Below are 19,167 nucleotides of genomic sequence, written 5' to 3'. Positions count from 1 at the left end.
TCTGCCGGTCTCGGCCTCCCAAAGTGCTGGGATTACAGGCTTGAGCCACCGCGCCCGGCGGTAATTTTTCTTATGTTCTTGGTAGAGATGGTGTTTCACCATGTTGCCTAGGCTGGTCTCAAATTCCTGGGCTCGAGCAATCCGCCCACCGTGGCATTCCAAACTGCTGGGATTATAGATGTGAGCCACTGTGCCTGGCCAAGTTTCCCTCTTAATAACGTATCAGACCTGGGGAAGTTCCTTTGGCTGGAGGCCTAGCAAGGTCAGGTGACTTGCTGAAGGCCACACAGTTGGTAAGTGGCTGGGATTTGACCTGGACCAGACCTCTCTGACCCGTGCTGGCCTGTCTCTCCAGCTGCACCCTTTGGAGTGCAGGAGTGGGGTCCTTGCTGCTCAGGCCCTCTGGTTCTCTTCTTGGTTCACTAGCAGGCACCCCGCCCTCCTGGTCAGGCAGCCCTAAGATGAATCATGGGTGGATGGGGCCTGGGCTGAGCTGGCCCTTTACTTCTGCTATTTCCTCATTAGAAAGACCCAGAGACATAAACGACCAGACCAACCCTGTTACTGGGGAGACAGGCCAGGAGTAGGAGGGCAATGCGGAGGCTGCATAGCATGTCTTGGTGTTGGCTGTCTTGGCGAAAGCCCCTAGTACCCAGAGAGGCTGAGAGCATCACACAAGGTCCCACAGCCTGTCCAGCAGCCTCAACCGGGCTTCTGGGCTAGGAAGCAGCTGCTGGCCAGGAATGTACCAGGTAGGGAGGAAGCCCTGCCCTTACCTGCAGCTTCTGTGTCCAGAAGTACAGGTGACCAAGAACCCCAGCCCCACCACCTGGCCTCTGAGCCGCCAGTACATGATCAACACCTGAACACCTAGATGGCCCTGTTCACCTCCAGCAGCTCCTGGGGTTCTCATCCTGGGATACAGAGGAGAGAGGCACAGCGGTGTGGGAGACCCATTTAATGTGGACACTCAAGGCCTGGGCAGAGTGGGGAGTGCCCAGGAGTTGGGTGGGCAGGCAAGTGGGTGGGTTGCAGGCCCACTCTTGGCCCCAGGAGGGGATGCCAGGCGGTGGGGGCTGAGCTGGCCCAGGTAAGCCAAGGGGAGGCCCAGGCAGGAAGGGTGGTCCAGGTAGGCAGACCCACCAGGGGACCCTGAAGACCAGCCCTTGAGAAGGTGTCTAAGCCAGGGGGTGAGTACCCAGGCCAGAGCCTAGCCCAGGGAGGCAGGGCTGGGTCCCAGTTGGAGACTCGTGGAGCCTAGGGGCTGGCATCACTGGGGGCCTCCCCGAGCTGCTGCTGGAACTCCAGGCGTGTCTGCCGGTTGGACTCCAGCAGCTCCTGGAGGCGGGCGTGGAGGTGGTCATTCTTCTCCTCCAGGTGGTCCAGACAGGAGTTGATCTGGTCCAGCATGGAATTGATGGCAGCGTATTCTGGGAGGAATGTGAAAGACAGAGACCAGATCCTGTGTCTCCTTGGGGCTAATGGCCACCCTCCCTCCACCGTTTCCCAGCCTGCTTCCCAAAGGGCTTTGTGCAAGTTCCCTACTCCTTCCTGAGCCTCAGTGTCACCGTCTGGAAAATGGGTGGATACCAAAAGAGGAATGGCTTTGAATTAATGACACCGTAGTACTGCATCCTTTTTTCTAGGGTTAGGGTGGTCACAGGGTGGCGAGCCAGTGTCCTACATGGGAAGTCCTGCCAGGTGCCAAGTCTCTGCACTTCCTGCAGCAGCTGCTTCGTGGCCAGAGCCCACATTCCTGAGTTGGGCATTCAAGGCCTCTGTCCCCAGATGGGCCCTGTTCGCCAGCCCTTCTGTGGCTCCCTCAGGGTAAAACACCCAGCGGAGTCTCTCAGCCCCTGCCTCCTAGCTAGCCCTGCCCCCCTGCCTCTTCCTTTCCTCTCTCACACCTGCCTTTACCTACCTCAGGCCCTTTGAACGTGCTGCTGTCTCTGCCTGGAGTGTGCTGGGTCCTCCCATCTTCCTTCCCTCCTCTCCTCCTGGATGAGTCCCACTCATCCTTCAAGTCTCAGTATGGATGTCACCACCGGGAGCCCACCCAATGCCCCAGACTGCATCAGGCCTCTATGCTGAGCCCCTAGCCCTCCTCAGCCCTCCACGACCCTCTCCAGGATTGACTGCTGTGCTTATCTGAGTGCTGTTCTGTTTCCCCATGAAAGGTGAATGGTCCTGTGTTCGCTGCTGGCTCCCTGGTACCCTCACAGTTTTGCAATAAGCATTTGTTGAATGACTGAGTGAGTGAATGAATGAAGCCTCTGACTTTCCAGCCTCTCCGCCATTGCTCTACTATCCCTGCAACCTAGAATGCCTCAACCACAACAGCCCTTCAAGGACCAGCTCAAAATGCCTCCTCCAAGAAGTCTTCCCCGGTCTCCACTAGGAACCATCACTCCCTCCCCTCCACAGCCACTCCAGGGCTGCCTTCCTCAGCAACACAGTGTCCCTGAGGACTCCAGGTCTGGGCCTGTGCCCACTGCGGGACCCAGTTCTGAGCCAGTCCATGACTCAGATACACTCAGCTGCCAGCTTGAGACCAAGGGGGAAGCAGCCAGTGGAGGAGCTGGAGGAGCCTATCTGGGTTATGGGTGCACTTGTGCCTGTGTTCTGGGAAAGAGCACTCATTCCCAGCCACCCTCACAGAGGAGAGAGTCCTGGGAAATTGGCTGCATCTTAAAGTCCAACCCCCTCGTGGTATATAGCTAGGGAAACCAAGGCCTCCGAAGGAACCTGCCCAGGATCCTCCAGGTTGGTAACAGAGTCGAAACTCAGGATTGGACTTGGAGGTCAGGGGCACTTGGGTTTGAATTCCAGCTCTGCTTTACCCCAGCAAGTTGTTGTACCTTTCTGGAAAAAAGGGAAAATAACTGGGTGGTTGTGAGGATTCAAACATATCAAGAGTTCAGACAGTGGCCAGCGTGGTGGCTCACGCCTGTAATCCCAGCACTTTGGGAAGCCAAAGCGGGTGGATTACCTGAGGTCAGGAGTTCGAGACCAGCCTGGCCAAATGGTGAAACACTGTCTCTACTAAAAATATGTAAAAATCCTGTAATCCCAGCACTTTGGGAGGCCGAGACGGGCGGATCACGAGGTCAGGAGATGGAGACCATCCTGGCTAACATGGTGAAACCCTGTCTCTACTAAAAAATACAATAAGCTAGCCAGACGAGGTGGCAGGCTCCTGTAGTCCCAGCTACTCGGGAGGCTGAGGCAGGAGAATGGCGTAAACCCAGGAGGCGGAGCTTGCAGTGAGCTGAGATCTGGCCACTGCACTCCAGCCTGGGCAACAGAGTGAGACTCCATCTCAAAAAAAAAAAAAAAAAAAAAAGCCAGTCGTGGTAGTCACCTATAGTCCCAGCTACTCGGGAGGCTGAGGCATGAAAATCGCTTGAACCCGGAAGGCAGAAGTTGCAGTGAGCCAGGATCATGCACTGTACTCCAGCCTGGGCAACAGAGCAAGACTCCAATTCAAAAAAAAAAAAAGAGTTCAGACAGGATCTGGCCACAGCAAGTACTTAGTGGATGATCATTATTATCAGTATTTTGAATTCTGTGTCCTGGGATACAGGCTGGGAGGAGGAATTGGGGAGGCAGGTGCCCCACACCCCTCCAGGCCAGGCTTTATGTGTGTCAAGGGTACTTCCCAGTTCCCAGCCTTTGCTTCTGCCTGGGACACCACTGTTCTAAGTCCTGTCTGCCAACATCCACTCAATGTGACCTCCTGGGAAGCTCTTCCTGATGCTCCCAACAGCATTGCCCAATGCAAACATACCTGAAACTATTGTGGTGATGGATGCATAGCCTGGGAATACACAAAAGCCCACTGAACTGTACAGTTTAAATGGGTAAGTTGTATAGCTCAATAAAGCTGTTACCCCAAACCAAAGAGCATGAGCCATACTTACACCACGTTTACTAAATCCTCAGTGTACCTTAACATGCCAATCTTTACCAAAGAGAATGACAATAATCATTTACTGAACTCTTGCATGCTAGAACCTGCTAAGCATTTTCCATTTATTTTTTGCATTTAATTCTGACACCTCCCGGTGCAGGAGACACTAATCATTATTCCTATTTTATAGAGGGGGAAACTGAGGCTGAAGAATGTGAGAAGGGAGCTGATGGTTCTCTCTCCACACCCCACCCCTGCACTTGTAAGCACGCAAAAGGCTGCTCTGTAAGCTGCTGACATTTGGCAAGGCTGCGAGGCTACACCAGCAAAGCTAGGTGGCTGGGGATGCTGACTCCGCAGAGCGACGCCCCCGCGCCCCCCCAACCCTACGGCCCGGCTCGGCCTCTCCGCTAAGCCAAGCCGGCCAAGCTTAACCCTGCCTCCCTCAGGTGCCTCGGTCTCCCCCCCAGGACTGAAGGAAGTGGTGGAGCAAGGCCCATAAGGGCGAGTGTCCCCGAAGCGGCCTCAATTTCCCCATCTGTAAAAGGGGACCGGTGACCCGCAGCTCTCACGGAGCTGGCGACCGGCTCGCGGGTGCTCGCCCTGCATCCGAGACAGCACCTACAACTCCGGACCCACTCGGGGCAGAATGGGGTGGGTTCTTTGTTCCCTTCCAAGACCCCATCCCGATTCCCCTTCCCGGGAGGGCAGCCCTGAAAAAGCAAGGTTGCTCCAGCAGCCCCCTCGGGTCACCTGCTTCCCCGAAGCCATCCTCCTCGCCTTCCGCTCCCGCCTCCACCGGCATCCCCAGGTCCCCGTTGGGGCCCGACATTGCGGGCTCGGGCGCCCGAAGGGCCGCGCGACGATGGAACGCGGCGACCGTCGCGCCGAAAGCCGGCGCCGGATGGAAGGTGGAGGCGGTGGATAGAACACCGGGCCGGAAGGGTGGAACGCGGCAGCAGATCTCCGCCCAGAGGCCGGGGCCCCACCCCTGAAGCCGGATCCCGCAGCTCCCGCCCCGCCCCGCCCCGCCCCCCAGCCGGAACTCCGCCCCCGCCACACGTCCAGACTCCGCCCCCACCGCCAGAGTCCCACCTCCACCTGCCTCACAGTCGAACTCCGCCCATTCCGCCGCCGGCCTGACCCGTCTCCCGGGCGCTGGGCGGGGCCACCACGGTGCTGCCCCTGGAAAAGCCCAGGAGTAGAGAGGTCCAAGAGGAGGGGCGGGAGACCTCCCAAGCCCATCTGCTGCTTTGGCCTCTCCGCGTGGGCGAAATCGAAAACGGGTTTCCTTGTTATTTTTTGAGATAGGGTCTGGCTCTGTCTTCCAGGCTGGAATGCAGTGGGGTGATCTCGGCTCACTGCAACCTCTGCCTCCCAGCCTGAAGCGATCCTCCCACCTCAGCCTCCAGAGTAGCTGGACTACAGGCGGGTGCACCACGCCGGCTATTGTATTTTTTGGAGACAGGGGTTTCGCCATGTTGCCCAGGCTGCTCTCGAACTCCTGAACTCGAGCCATCCACCCGCCTCGGCCTCCCAAAATGCTGGGGTTACAGGCATGAGCTACTGGGCCCAGCCTTGGAAACGGGGTTTCCATACCTCCTGTGGCTTCAGGACATTCCTCTTCACAGCCTCGCTGAGAGTCACGAAGGGTCTCCTTCCTCCTCGCCTCTCTGCCTGCACCCCAATGGAGAGGACCCAACACCCCTACCCCTGGATCTGGGCCTTCCTCGTCTTCAGCGCTTCTCTTAGGGCTCATTGGTTACAACCTGTGGGTGGGAATCAGGCTGGACTCCAGCTCTGAACAAGAGAAACAGGAACATTAGGCAGGATGGCTCCCACCTGTAATCCCAGCGCTTTGGGAGGCCGAGGTGGTAGGATTGCTTGAGCCTAAGAGTTGGAGACCAGCCTGGGAAACATAGTGAGACACCCCACCCCCACCCCCACCCACTCAGCCCCCGTCTCTACAGAAAATACAAAAAAATTAGCCAGACCTGGTGGCATGCACCTTAGTCGCAGCTGCTTGGGAGGCTAAGGCAGGAGGATCACCTGGGCCCAGGAGTTCGAGGCTGCAGTGAGCTATGACTGCACCACTGCACTACAGCCTGGGTGACAGAGTGAGACTCTGTCTTTAAAAATAATAATTAATTGGCCGGGCGCGGTGGCTCAAGCCTGTAATCCCAGCACTTTGGGAGGCCGAGATGGGCGGATCACAAGGTCAGGAGATCGAGACCATCCTGGCTAACACGGTGAAACCCCGTCTCTACTAAAAAGTACAAAAAACTAGCCGGGCGAGGTGGCGGGCGCCTGTAGTCCCAGCTACTCGGGAGGCTGAGGCAGGAGAATGGCGTGAACCCGGGAGGCGGAGCTTGCAGTGAGCTGAGATCTGGCCACTGCACTCCAGCTTGGGCGACAGAGCGAGACTCCATCTCAAAAAAAAAAAAAAAAAATAATAATAATAATAATAATAATTAATTAATTTTTAAAAAGTTTAATTAGCCAGGTTTGGTGGCACACCCCTATAGTCGCAGCTACTCGGGAGGCTGAGGCAGGAGAATCACTTGAACCGGGAGGCAGAAGTTGCAGTGACCAGAGATCGTGCCCGTGCACTCCAGCCTGGGTGACAGAGTGATACTTCATCTCAAAAAATAAAAATAAAAAAATTAAATGTGAGGCCGGGTGCAGTGGCTCATGCCTGTAATCTCAGCACTTTGGGAGGCTGAGGCAGGTGGATCACGAGGTCAGGAGTTTGAGACCAGCCTGACCAACATGGCAAAACCCCATTTCTACTAAAAATACAAAAATAAACCAGGTGTGATGGCATGCACCTGTAATCTCAGCTACTCAGGAGGCTGAGGCAGGAGAATCGCTTGAACCCGGGAGGCAGAGGTTGCAGTGAGCTGAGATTGCACCACCGCACTCCAGGCTGGACAACAAAGAGAAACTCTGTCTCAAAAAAAAAAAAAGAAAAGAAAAAGAAAGAAAGTTTGGCCTGGAGCAGACCTACCTTTGTTTGTTTGTTGTTTGTTTGTTTTGAGACAGAGTCTCGCTCTGTTGCCCAGGCTGGAGTGCAGTGGCACCATCTCAGCTCACTGTAACTTCTCCCCAGGTTCAAGCAATTATTGTGCCTCAGCCTCCCGAGTAGCTGGGATTACAGGTTCATGCCACCACACCCGACTGATTTTTTTTATTTTTAGTAGAGTTGGGGTTTCACCATGTTGCCCTGGCTGGTCTCAAATTCCTGACTTCAGGTGATCCACCTGCCTCGGCTTCCCAAGGTGCTGGGATTATAGGTGTGAGCCACCGCGCCTAGACCCTGGAGCTACCTTTTTTGTTTTTGTTTTTGAGATGGAGTCTTGCCCTGTTGCCAGGCTGGAGTGCAATGATCTTGGCTCACTGCAACCTCCACCTCCCAGGTTCAAGCGATTCTCCTGTCTCAGCCTCCAGAGTAGCTGGGACTACAGGTGCACGCCGCCACGCCTAGCTAATTTTTGTACTTTTAGTAGAGATGGGGTTTCACAATGTTGGCCAGGATAGTCTCGATCTCTTGACCTTGTGATCTGCCCACCTCGGCCTCCCAAAGTACTGGGATTACAGGCATGAGCCACCGCGCCTGGACCCTGGAGCTACCTTTATAAGTTGAACTTTGAGAAGTCAAAGAGAAAAAAAAATTAAATTAAAGTTTAATTTTTTTTTTTTTTGAGACAGGGTCTCCCTCTGTCACCCAGGCTAGAGTGCAGTGGTGCGATCTCAGCTCACTTCAACCTCTGCATCCTGGGTTCGAGCAGTTCTCCTGCCTCAGCCTCCCGAGTAGCTGGGATTACAGGTGTATGCCACCATGCCTGGCTAATTTTTGTATTTTTAGTTTCACCATGTTGGCCAGGCTGGTCTCGAACTCCTGACCTCAGGTGATCCACCCGCCTCAGCCCCACAAAGTTACAGGTGTAAACCACCATGCCTGGCTAGATTTAATTTTTTTTTTTTTTAATAAAGAGAAGTAGGAATAGTTCATTTTAGGAAGAGCCCCTTAACTGGGACAGGAGCAGGACAGGGGTGAGGCTACCCTTAGTTCAAGCTCACCTCAAACCCACCCAGGACTGTGTGTCACATTCTCCAATAAAGGAAAGGTTTGCCGCCCCCTCCTGTGGGTGCTGCAGTGGAGGGTGGAGGGTCGTGGGCAGACTGCTTCCCAGACTGCTCATCAAGAAAGGCTTCATGATAATCGGCCCAGCTGCCGTCATCCCACACTCCACTTCCCAGCTAGGAGAGGGCGGCTTGCCCACAGTCACCCAGCTGGCAAGTGTCACCCCTGGGTTGGACCCAGAGCTATGATCCTGACCAGGGGTCCAGCTGAGAATCAGGCCCACGTTCCAGACAGAGGGGTCACCTACTGGGACTCCAGTAGCTATAGTGCATGGAGGTCTCATGGCTGCAGCAGCCTGGACCTCGTCTCACACTGGCTGTCCCTGTGGGCAGGCCATCCTCAATGCCAGATCAGGCCCAAGCGTGTATCCCAGACAGTGACAATGGGGTGGAATCCTCTCTTGTCCCAGAAGCCACCCTCACTGTTCTACCTGAGGAAGGCAGGGGCATGGTGGAGTCTGAAGTCTGCTGTAAGGGTCTCCACTGACTTGCACATGGTCAGCCCTGCCTTCTCCTCCCTGAAGTAGATTGAGCGAGAGCAAGAAGGACACTGAACACCCAAAGAATTTTGGGGAATGGTCTCTCATCCAGGTCAGGCTCACCTCCTTTTTAAAGCTTAATTTTTTTAATTTTTTTTTTTTTTTTTTAGAGACAGGGTCTTGCTGTGTGGCCCAGGCTGTAGTGCAATGGTACAATCATAGTTCCCTGCAGCCTCAAACTCCCCACCTCAGCCTCTGGATTAGCTGAGACTACAGGTGCACCACCACCACACCCAGCTAATATTTTTATTTTTATAGAGAGAGGGTTTCACCATCTTGCCCAGGCTGATCTCAAACTCCTGGGCTCAAGTGATCCTCCCACCTCAGCCTCCCCACATGCTCAGATGACAGATGTGAGCCGTGGTGCCCAGCCTAGCCTGCTCTCCTTGACTGAGAGTGAGGCCCTCAGCAGAGAAAGAGATTTGCTGATGCTCCGCTGCCTTTGAAGGAGGAAGGAGCCAGAGGCTAAAGGGTGCAAGGAAGACAGCATGAGAAGCTGGGAAAGGCAGGGAGCAGCTTCCCTGAGAGCCTCTGGAGGGAGCACAGCTCTGTGGACACTCATTTCTGCCCAGTGAAACTGGTTTCAAACTTCTGACCTCCAGAACTGAAAGCGAATATATAGGTGGTGTTTTAAACCCACAGTTTGTGGTGATTTGTGATAGTGACACAGGATTTTTCTTGGTCATTCTACCAGCTGGAAACCCCCAGCCAGTGACACCCCTGCCCAGGCAGATGTCAGCCCTATTATCCCCTCTGGCCTGTGGCTCCAGAGCCGACTCAACCCCACCACTGTTACAGCTTTCTTTGTACCCTCACTTGGTGGGTCCCAAGCTCTTGTCCCGAGTCCAAGAAGAATGAGGATACACTGTATCCAATCAAAGGGTGAGGAGGACAGAGAATGATTTTGTTGAGTGATGGAACAGCTCTCAGCAGAGGGGATGTGAGGGTGGTCCCGCACCCCAAGTTGGGCAGTCTCTCCCTCAGTGTGGCTGGGTCCTGGGCTTTTCTGGACTCAGAATGGGGAATGCATGCTGACTGGCTTGTGAGTATGCAAAAAAGGCTAAAACAAAGACACCACTCAGAGGTGGGCATGACAGTATAAAAAACCAATTAGGCACTTTGGGAGGCTGAGGCGGGCGAATCACAAAATCAGGAGTTTGAGACCAGCCTGGCCAACATGGTGAAACCCTGTCTCTACTAAAAATACAAAAAAAAAAAAAATTAGCTGGGCATGGTGGTGGGCACCTGTAATCTCAGCTACTTGGGAGTCTGAGGCAGGAGAATCTCTTGAACATGGGAAGTGGAGGTTGTAGTGAGCCAAGATTGTGCTACTTCACTCCAGCCCGGGTGATAGTGCAAGACTCCGTGTCATTAAAAAAAAAAAAAAAAAAAAAAAAAGAACAGGCCAGGCGCGGTGGCTCACACCTGTAATCCCAGCACTTTGGGAGGTTGAAGCGGGCAGATCACGAGGTCAGGAGATCAAGACCATCCTGGCTAACACGGTGCAAACCCCATCTCTACTGAAAATACAAAAAATTATCTGGGCATGGTCGCGAGTGCCTGTAGTCCCAGCTATTTGGGAAGCTGAGGCAGGAGAATGGCGTGAACCCAGGAGGTGGAGCTTTCAGTGAGCTGAGATCATGCCACTGCACTCCAGCCTGGGCAACAGAGTAAGACTCCGTCTCAAAAAAAAAAAAAGCAATTAGGGATGGGGAAGTATATGTAAAAATGTACAATAGGTGAAGGGTGGGGATCAATCCAATCAGAGGAAAGCATGCCAAGTAGGATGACAAGGTCTTAATCTGGTCCATGGATTTGAGTTGTAGCATAGCTTTCAGGCTTTAAACTGTCTTTGGCTTGGAGGTGGGGTTTCAATGGGGACTTGCCCCTATCTGCCCAGATATTTGTCTGCCTGCCTCTTTTTTTTTTTTTTGAGACGTAGTCTTGCTCACTCTGTTGCCCAGGCTGGAGTGCACTGGCGCAATCTCAGCTCACTGCAACCTCTGCCTGCTGGGTTCAAGCGATTCTCCTGCCTCAGCCTCCCAAGCAGCTGGGACTACAGGTGCGCGCTGCGACGCTCAGCTAATTTTTTTGTATTTTTAGTAGAGGCAGGATTTCACCATGTTGGCCAGGCTGGTCTTGATATCCTGACCTGGTGATCCACCCGCCTCGGCTTCCCAAAGTGCTGGGATTACAGGTGTGAACCACCGCGCCTGGCCATCCGGCCTCTTTCAATAGTGGCAATAGGAAACTCAAACCTCTGGCCACCCGGAAGGAAACACAAAGCCCTTCTAGGCCCTAAGAGTTTGATCCTGAAAGGCTCAGCAGGCCCAGGGGTGACAAGAAGCTGCCTTGCTTGGGCCAAGCTAGGAAACTGGATCTGCTGCTCCACTTGGAGCCCAAGTGCCAGGCGTGCTGGATGTGATGTCCACCCCCTTGGCCAGCTAGCAGTCCCTGGGTGCCTTTCTCAGCGCAGAGCCTCTCTGGGCTTGGGAACAGTCCCATCCCTCTCTCAAAGCCCGGGCTGCCCCAACCTGGCCTCTTCCGGGAGTCTGGACCAGACTTCCGAGGCTTTGGCATCATTTGTTGGGCCTGGGTCTCAGGCCTGTCCTGCTCCTTGGGGTCCGAGGCTGGAGCGGGCTCACAGTGCCAGCATCTCTCCTTAGCCCAGACGAGGGTGAACGGGGTGGTGTGTCTGTCCATGAGGTTTCAGGAGAACCCCACCCACTCTGGCCTCTGTTCTTGCACCGGGAAAAGGGGCTGAAGAGGGAGTGCCTGTGTGTGACGCAGACCTGCAGAGATTGCCTCTGCGGCCAGTGGGGGACCAGGGGCTTGTCGGGCCTGACACCCACAGCCAAGTGATGAGTGCAGGCCTGGAGCCCTCTGAGTCCTGGGGAACTGGATTCTTGGCGGCATAGCCCCTCCTCACTTCCCCCTGGCCCTGCCCCTGGCTTCAGAATGCACACCCAACATGGTCTGGATGTCATCAGGTGGGGAGGTGTGGGGTAAAGGGCAGCGCTCTGAAACGGAGTTAGCCTGGACATGGCTCCTCACCCACAGGACCCACAGTGGGTGGCAGAGAGGCAGGGACCACCCCCACTGAGCCAACCCTCTCTGCCTCCAGCTGCGCATGCCCCTGCCACACTCTGATGGGGTGTGGCCCAGCATGTCTGCGATGGACTGGGCACCCTCCTAGGCAGGGGAATGTGAGAACTGCCGCTGCTCTGGGGCTGGGCTCCATGTCACAACAGGAGGGAGTGCGGTGTTACACCACGTGGGAAGGACTCAGGGCAGTCAGCCACAAAGCTGCTGGTGATGACGGGGGGCTTGTGTCTTCACTCTGCAGCCCTAACACCCAGGCTGGGTTCACTGGGCTCCATCCTGGGGGTGCAGACCCTGGGGGTGATGCCAGTGGGAGCCCCCTGCCCCTCCCCTTCCTCAAAGGCCCAGGGGTCAAAGAGTGTGGACTCAGAGGCCTGGGGGCATATGTTTATTTAGCAGACAAGGTGGGGCTCCACCAGCGGGGTGGCCTGGGGAGCAGCTGGGTGGGTGGCACTGTGGGGAGGGTCTCCCAGCTCCCTCAATGGTGTCCGGGCTGGTGTGGCAGCTGGTGGCACCCTGGACAGAGGTGGATATGAGGGTGATGGGCAGGGAGATGGGAGGCACCCGAGATGGGGACAGCAGAATAAAGACAGCAGCTGTGCTGGGGGGCAGGGGGAAGAGCAAAGGCAGGCCCAAGACCCCCAGCCCACTGCACCCTGGCCTCCCACAAGCCCTCTCCCGGCCACCCAGACACACTCACTGTGCACTCAGCCATCGATACACTGGTCTGTTGGGGAGAAAGTCTGTCAGAACAGGCAGCTGTGTGTGTGTGTGTGTGTGTGTGTGTGTGTGTGTGTGTGTGTCCTCTGCACTGTCCCTGGGCAGCCCCTGCCCCACCTGGCCCAGCTGCAGAAGATGTGGGGGTTCCTTTCAGGGATGGGGCAACAGAGGGGCAGATGGCGGGGCAGGGGATACGGGAGAAAGGCCTGGGGAAGGAGAGCCCTGAGTGAGGCCCAGCTCCCAGGCTGCTCGGGCACCCAGGTGTCCTGCCTGTTTACTAGTCCAGGCAGGCTCTCAGCCTGGGGGAGGCCAGTGGCTCTCTGAATGGCCTGACTGGAGCCTCCTGCCCAAGCCAGGCTCCCTGGAGTCAAGGACAGCTCCCAAGTCAGTGGTGAGCAAGTCCCCAGGGGAGGGAGGACAGCCAGGACAGCAAAACCCAGGGTGACGAGGCCTGGGAGGGTGGGGGGAGATGGCCCAGAACAAGGGGGCCTGGGAGGGTGGCCGGAGGTGTCAGGCCAGTGAGACTGAGAAATGGATACTCTGGCCCGGGCCTGAAATCCTCATCTGGGCAGACCCTGGCTAAACTGCCAGGAAAGAGCACTTGGGGCCCGGGTCCCTGGGAGTCCCATAGACCCTGGGATGGGGCACAGTCCTCCTGGACCCAGAGTGGCTTCCAAGGAGCTCCTGGACCGTCCACTCTTCCAGTGACTAAAGCTGACGACTGAGTCTCTGCTCTCCCTCCTCCCTGGTAGGGAAGCATCCCGCCTGAACAGTTCCCATGTCCCCATCCCCTCATCCAGACTGGCCATTACCAATTGGGACAGAGAAGACAATGTGGTTTTCAGGGAGGCCCAGAGATTTGGAGAAGCGGATGAAGTTCTCCTTTAGTTCCGAAGTCAGCTCCTTGGTTCTCCCTGCGACCAAGATGGCCAGTGAGTGGCCGGTAGACACCACATAAATATCGTTGAATGAGTGGGTGAGGCCTCAGATCCCTTCCTCATGGAGGGTCTATGGAATGACCTCTTCCTGCAGGTGGGGACCGGCCTCCCCTCCCGCTAAGTGTGATCAGGAGCCAGTCCCCGAGGGGATGGGAGAGGACCCACCATAGAGGGTGATCTTGAAGTACTCCTTGTTTTGAGAAACTTTCTTGAAGAATACCATTGCATACTGTTTGTAGTTGGTGCTCACCACTCGAACGACGTAACTCGTTATTCCAGGGTAACCTGCAGGCATGGACGGTGAGGGGTCAGCCTTGCCCTGGATGGGAGGAGGGAGGTGTCCCCTCCCTTCCCAGCCCATCAGCACGGGCTCCTCCCCATACAACACGTCTCTGTGGAGGGGCAGGAAGGTCTGTGCCCCTGCTCAGCCTCCCGGAGCCCCAGCTCAGGGCCCCACCTCACTCAGGACTCACCCTGAATGTTGCCCAGTGTGAACTCGCCAGGCTGGGAACCTGGAACAAAAGTTCTGATCCAGGAGTCACACTTCTCTTTCCTTGGGAGGGAGAGATGGGTAGGTGAGAGGGGAGACAACTCAGGCTTGGGCCTCCTGTGCCGGACAAGGTGGGGCCAGGGCAGCAGCAGGGTTCGGATGCTCTCAGTCCGGCCCAACCCGTGATGGCTCGTCCCCACCTACCTGGAGCGGCCCTACCCCACCCAGCTGAGATGGGCCTGGGCCTTCCCTCTGAGCTGATCCCAGGCTATCCGTCCTGGTCTGCTGCCTGGGGTCCCTGGACCCTGCTCAGACCCTCCAGCACCCCATGTCCTTCTTTCCTTTGGCTGCCTCCCTGGGTGGTTTAAACCCCACACACACAGCAACCCTGCATTTCTCCCCTGGGCTCAACTTGCTGCTTCTCTTCCTATACCTTCTCCTGGGGAACCACCTTGGTACTTCCAGTCTGCTCCGCGCCAACAGTTCCTCTACCTCTCGGGTCAAACCTGACCTCATCCCTAAGTCCTCCCACTTCCCATCCCCTGACACCCCAGGGCTGAGCTCCCCAACCTGTCTGTATTCTGCTCCTTGCTCCACAAATGCCCTAATCCCAATCCACTCAGCTGCCAGTCAGAAACCCACTGGGGAGGCCGGGTGTGGTGGTTTATGCCTGTCATCCCAGCACTTTGGGAGGCCGAGGCAGGCGGATCACCTGAGGTCAGGAGTTCAAGACCAGCCTGGCCAACATGGAGAAACCCTGTCTCTACTAAAAATACAAAATTAGCCGGGCATAGTGGCACATGCCTATAATCCCAGCTACTAGGGAGGCTGAGGCAGGAGAATCACTTGAGGTGGAGGTTGCGGTGAGCCGAGACCGCGCCATTGCACTCCAGCCTGGGCAACAAGAGTGAAACTCCGTCTCAAAAAAAAAAAGAAACCCACTGGGAACGGCTGATCCCTGGCTCCCCGCCCCTTCACCCTGCACCTGTTCTCTCCCACCTATGATGGCCCTGCTTCACTTTCGCTGGTCTCCCGACCTCCCAAGCTGCACCCCACCAAGTATCCCCACCCTGCAGCCAACTCTAAGCCACTCTGCAGCAGATCCGCTGGGGCAGGGTCTGAGGACTGTGCTATGTGCTAGTGTGGCTGCCTGCCCCTCCAGGCTGCTCAGCAGCTCTGCTCAAGGCGACCCTGTGATGCCTTGCTCCTTCCTGAAGGGGGGTTCTCTCTGACTCCGGCCCCTGCCGGGAACACCTCTCACTTCCTTTTGAAGCAGGTTGGCTCTTTTAAGACCACCTTCCTGGAAGCCCTCCATGAAGGCCTGGGTGGGGTTCCAGGCTGGAGCCGGTGTCCCCTCCTCCCGCTCCCGGGCACCCCTCCTCTCTCCGTCTTGTTTTCTAACGACTGTGCGTGTCCATCCCTACCACTGTCTGTGTGTCTGCACGGAAATGCGCTACAAACGTTGCTCTAAGGAATACAGGAAGGATGAACACAGATGAATTCCGGGCAGAACAGTGAGGTGAATGACAGGATCCCTCAGCTTTGGCCATCCCTTGCTTGTGATATCAGTCTGCCTCTCATACCCCCAGGAGATGTCAGCCCTCACCTGAACAGGATGGAGGTGACGTTGTAGCTCTTGTCTTCTTTCAGTTCATAGATGGTGGCATACATCTTTAGCGGGGCTTTGTCTTCTCTGCGAACTGCATTCCCTGACAGGCCTACCACATACCACTTCCCCTGGAACTGCAGGGGACTGATGATAGGCACAGCCCAGGAATGGTCCTAGGAGCCACCCCTCCAGCTCTGTCCCTGTGGCACCTCTGAGCAGCCCAGCCTGGAACCACGAGCCCCTCTAGCTGGGCAGCAGGGCCCAGGCTGGGCCTGCACTGGTGAAGTGGCAGGAGCAGGAGGCCGTCAGCCTAGAAGGGAGGCCTGGGGGAAGAGGCGGTTCTGAGTCTGGCAGGGAGGAGGGTGACCTCCTCACAGGAGGAGGCACATGGCTGGTGGGCCTTCCTGAGCCTCAGTTTCCTCATCTGTGCGGGGGGGACTAAAAGTGTTCCCACCTTCCTTGGACAATGGGGGTTATGGGAGAGGGGGCGTGGACCTGGGGGAGTCTGTTCAGGCTGGGATGGGGGTGGGGATGGGGGGAAGGGGCACGGTTTCCATCAGGGACCCTGGTGGCACGAGTGAGCTGAAACCTGGACCCTGGACTCATGGCGTCCTGGAAACCTGGAGTCCTGCCCAACGCTCCTCCTGAGTCTCTTCACCTCTCCTCCCCTCTGCTCCCACTCTTCCCTGCGCCCCGCCTGCAGGTGCCCCTCTTGGCCCCTTACCTGGTTGTCCTGGAAGTTCTGCTGCAGAGGGACCTTGCTCAGAGGTGGGGCCGGGATCAGGTCTGAGCTGGAGTCCTGGGCCTGGGCATGCAGAGCCCCTAACAGGGCTAGGCCCAGCCACAGGAGACCTAGGGGCATGATTTCAGGGCTGAGGAAGCAGGCGCTGTGGTGGCTACTGGGCCTGGCAGGAGTGGAGGCGAGTGAGAGGCTCACCTGGGTGGCCCTATTTATGGGCTCTAGTGTGGGCTGATTCATCCTTTGCCAAGACCAGGAAGATGAGGCAATTGCCAGCAACTCCTGCGGAAACACTTGGCAAGATTTCTGCCCCTGGTCAGGATTGGGCAAGACAGAAGGATGGGGAGAGTGAGGGACATTCCCGGAGTGCGGCGCCTCTGGCAGGGACAACAACTCCCTCTGTGCACTCCTAGTGCCCTTCCGTTCTTCTGATTGCCCTGTGTGTGGGCCGGTGGCCTGTGAGCTGAAAGAACTGTCATCTCTGACACCCCTGCTCAGCTGGAGCCCAGGGTGGGGTATGTGCCCTGTGGTCCCCTCCCCATGCCCACAGAAAGGAAAGAATGAATGCCTCTTTCCAACAGATCATGTGCTGTTTCCTGGTTCTTTTAAGGGCCAGAGGAGGGTGGGGTGGCTGACAGTGGACAAGGAAAAACAAGGCGTCTGCTCTGAACTCATGGAGCCCAGAATCATGGCCCTCCCAGGAGCCCCATGCCGGGACCTGCGTGTGCTCCAGAGGCCTTGAGACAGCTCCTTGCCCCATTTGCAGGGGGGACCCCAGCAGACCCCAGAGGGACCCTGCCTCTCCTGTGAATGCAGTGGGAAGAGACCCCACACAGGGCACACAGGTTGAGTGCTGAGGCTACAGTCCCTGTCCTGGGTGAGTCGGGCTGATGGGTGGGGACGTGAAGGCACCACACTGCTGTTCTGGATATCTGTTGCTTTGGGTCATTGAGAGTGCAAGGATCTGGCCTTATCCTTGAGGTCACTGAGACCACCCCTCTGACTCTAATCACAGCCTTTGTCCATTGAACCCAGCAGCCCAGGCCAGGGGTTCTGGAGCCGAGATGGCTGGTCCCAGCCTTGTCCAGTAGGGAAGCAGTTATCTCAATGGGGGCCTGGCTGGCATCCTTGGGAGGCAGTGATGAATCGTAGGCCCTGCACAGTGTCCGCAGAGATGGCTCACCCATCTCAGCCACGAGGGCTGAGGCCATCCTGGATGCTTGACCTGAGGCTGGACTGAGGGTTCGCTGCTTTTAGAGTTTTCAACAGGACTAATGGGGACCTCACTGGCTCTGCCTACGTGCTGCTTTGGATCCCCAACCTGGGCTCGGGGGCAGTGGGGCCTCAGGGAAGGGGCCCTGGGAGTCCTGAGCTGGGGTTAGTCTCGAGAGGCCCCCACTGGATCCCTGCCCCCTCAGGCCCTGTCCTGCCTGCCCGGTTGGGTGATGAAAGGGAAGGAAGCAAAGATGAGCAAAACTGCAGGGGAACGATGTTGCACCAAAGCTTTCCCTCTCTTGAGGAAGCCAGTGGCTACTCCCTCCCTCCGAATCCACTCTTCCACTCATGACCCTGTTCCCAGGAACTCCACCTCTGCTACTGTCTTTGACCTTAAAAAGTATCCTCAGCCAGGCCGGGTGCGGTGGCTCACGCCTGTAATCCCAGCACTTTGGGAGGCCGAGGCAGGTGGATCACGACGTCAAGAGTTCGAGACCAGTCTGGCCAACATGGTGAAACCCCATCTCTACTAAAAATACAAAAATTAGCTGGTCGTGGTGGCGGGCACCTGTAATCCCAGCTACTCGGGAGGCTGAGGCAGAAGAATTGCTTGAACCCAGGAGGCGGAGGTTGCAGTGAGCTGAGATCATGCCTTTGCACTCTAGCCTGGGACAGAAGAGATTCTGTCTGAAAAAAAAAAAAAAAAATAGTATCCTCAGCTGGGCACAGTGGCTCACACTTGTAATCCCAGCACTTTGGGAGACTGAGGCGGGTGGATTACCTGAGGTCAGATGTTCAAGACCAGCCTGACCAACATGGTGAAACTCCGTCTCTACTAAAAATACAAAAATTATTTGGGTATGGTGGCACATGCCTGTAATCCCAGCTACTCGGGAGGCTGAGGCAGGAGAATTGCTTGAACCTGGGAAGTGGAGGTTGCAGTGAGCTGAGATTGCACCATTGCACTCCAGCCTGGGTGACAGACGGAAACTCCATCTCGGGGAAAAAAAAAAAAAAAGTATCCTCAGGGACCAGCCTGGCCAACATGGCAAAACCCCGTCTCTACTAAAAATACAAAAATTAGCCAGGTGGGGTGATGCATGCCTATGATCTCGACTACTCGGGAGGCTGAGGCAGGAGAACCCGGGAGGCAGAGGCTGTAGTGAGCCAAGATCGCACCACTGCACTCCAGCCTGGGCGACAGAGTGAGACTCTGTCTCAAACAAACAAACAAACCACGTATCCTCAGGGAGGCTGAGGTGGGAGGATCACTTGGGCCCTGGAGACCCAGGCTGCAGTGAGCTATGATTGTGCCACTGCACTCCAGCCTGGACAATAGAGTGACCTGACTCTAAAAAGCACCCTCTAGTCTACGGTGACTGCCTCATGTAGGGGAGACCAGTGGGTGGAGCCCCAGAGAATTTGAAGTTGGGGATGGGGCAGTGTCATGGATCTCTGAGGACCCAGGACTCCAGGGTACGAATGTGGTGGGTGAGCAGGGTACTGGGTCCGCAGCGGGAAGACACCAGAGCCAGGTGCAGAAGGGGAGATGGCCCCGATTGGGGGTCCCCCAGCCCGGCTTGAAGCCTGGCTCCTCCGCATGCATGCAGATCTCTGCCTAGCTCCCAACCCCATCAGGCGCCCCTCCATAGAGAGAGCGGCTCTGCGCTTCTGTGAGGTCATGCACGGACAGCACCGGGCCCCAGAGTGTCCCTACACGAGGCTGAGTTTCTGATCAAACCCATGCAGGGCTCATTCCTCT

At 56.4% G+C, this 19,167-nt stretch overlaps 2 protein-coding genes across 2 annotated transcripts; both read right to left on the bottom strand.

The window, feature by feature from the left end:
• Positions 1–941: 941 nt before the first annotated feature.
• Positions 942–4,951, bottom strand: CUNH9orf16 (chromosome unknown C9orf16 homolog). The gene is made up of 2 exons (XM_033192138.1): positions 4,664–4,951; positions 942–1,430 (listed from the first exon to the last, which is right to left on the bottom strand). Exons 1-2 carry the CDS (start codon positions 4,740–4,742, stop codon positions 1,258–1,260), a joined length of 252 nt encoding a protein of 83 aa, XP_033048029.1. The 5' UTR covers positions 4,743–4,951; the 3' UTR covers positions 942–1,257.
• Positions 4,952–12,066: 7,115 nt separating this feature from the next.
• LCN2 (lipocalin 2) lies at positions 12,067–16,396 on the bottom strand. The gene is made up of 7 exons (XM_033192133.1): positions 16,176–16,396; positions 15,449–15,585; positions 13,826–13,905; positions 13,518–13,637; positions 13,227–13,328; positions 12,395–12,421; positions 12,067–12,210 (listed from the first exon to the last, which is right to left on the bottom strand). The coding sequence occupies exons 1-6, from the start codon at positions 16,311–16,313 to the stop codon at positions 12,402–12,404; spliced, it is 597 nt and encodes a 198-aa protein (XP_033048024.1). The 5' UTR covers positions 16,314–16,396; the 3' UTR covers positions 12,067–12,210; positions 12,395–12,401.
• Positions 16,397–19,167: the final 2,771 nt, after the last annotated feature.

This window comes from Trachypithecus francoisi, unplaced genomic scaffold, assembly GCF_009764315.1.
Source record: "Trachypithecus francoisi isolate TF-2019V2 unplaced genomic scaffold, Tfra_2.0 Contig01585, whole genome shotgun sequence".
Classification (NCBI taxonomy): domain Eukaryota; kingdom Metazoa; phylum Chordata; class Mammalia; order Primates; family Cercopithecidae; genus Trachypithecus; species Trachypithecus francoisi.
Note: the sequence above shows the minus strand (reverse complement) of the source record. Positions and strands in the feature narration are given on the sequence as shown.

Excerpts from the sequence above, each read along its gene's own strand:
- CUNH9orf16 (XM_033192138.1), bottom strand. The coding sequence starts at position 4,742 with ATGTCGGGCCCCAACGGGGACCTGGGGATGCCGGTGGAGGCGGGAGCG. Across the intron at positions 1,431-4,663 it reads GGATGGCTTCGGGGAAGCAG|AATACGCTGCCATCAATTCC; the intron begins GTGACCCGAGGG and ends CATTCCTCCCAG.
- LCN2 (XM_033192133.1), bottom strand. The coding sequence starts at position 16,313 with ATGCCCCTAGGTCTCCTGTGGCTGGGCCTAGCCCTGTTAGGGGCTCTG. Across the intron at positions 13,638-13,825 it reads CACACTGGGCAACATTCAGG|GTTACCCTGGAATAACGAGT; the intron begins GTGAGTCCTGAG and ends CCATGCCTGCAG. Across the intron at positions 13,329-13,517 it reads CTTCAAGATCACCCTCTATG|GGAGAACCAAGGAGCTGACT; the intron begins GTGGGTCCTCTC and ends TCTTGGTCGCAG.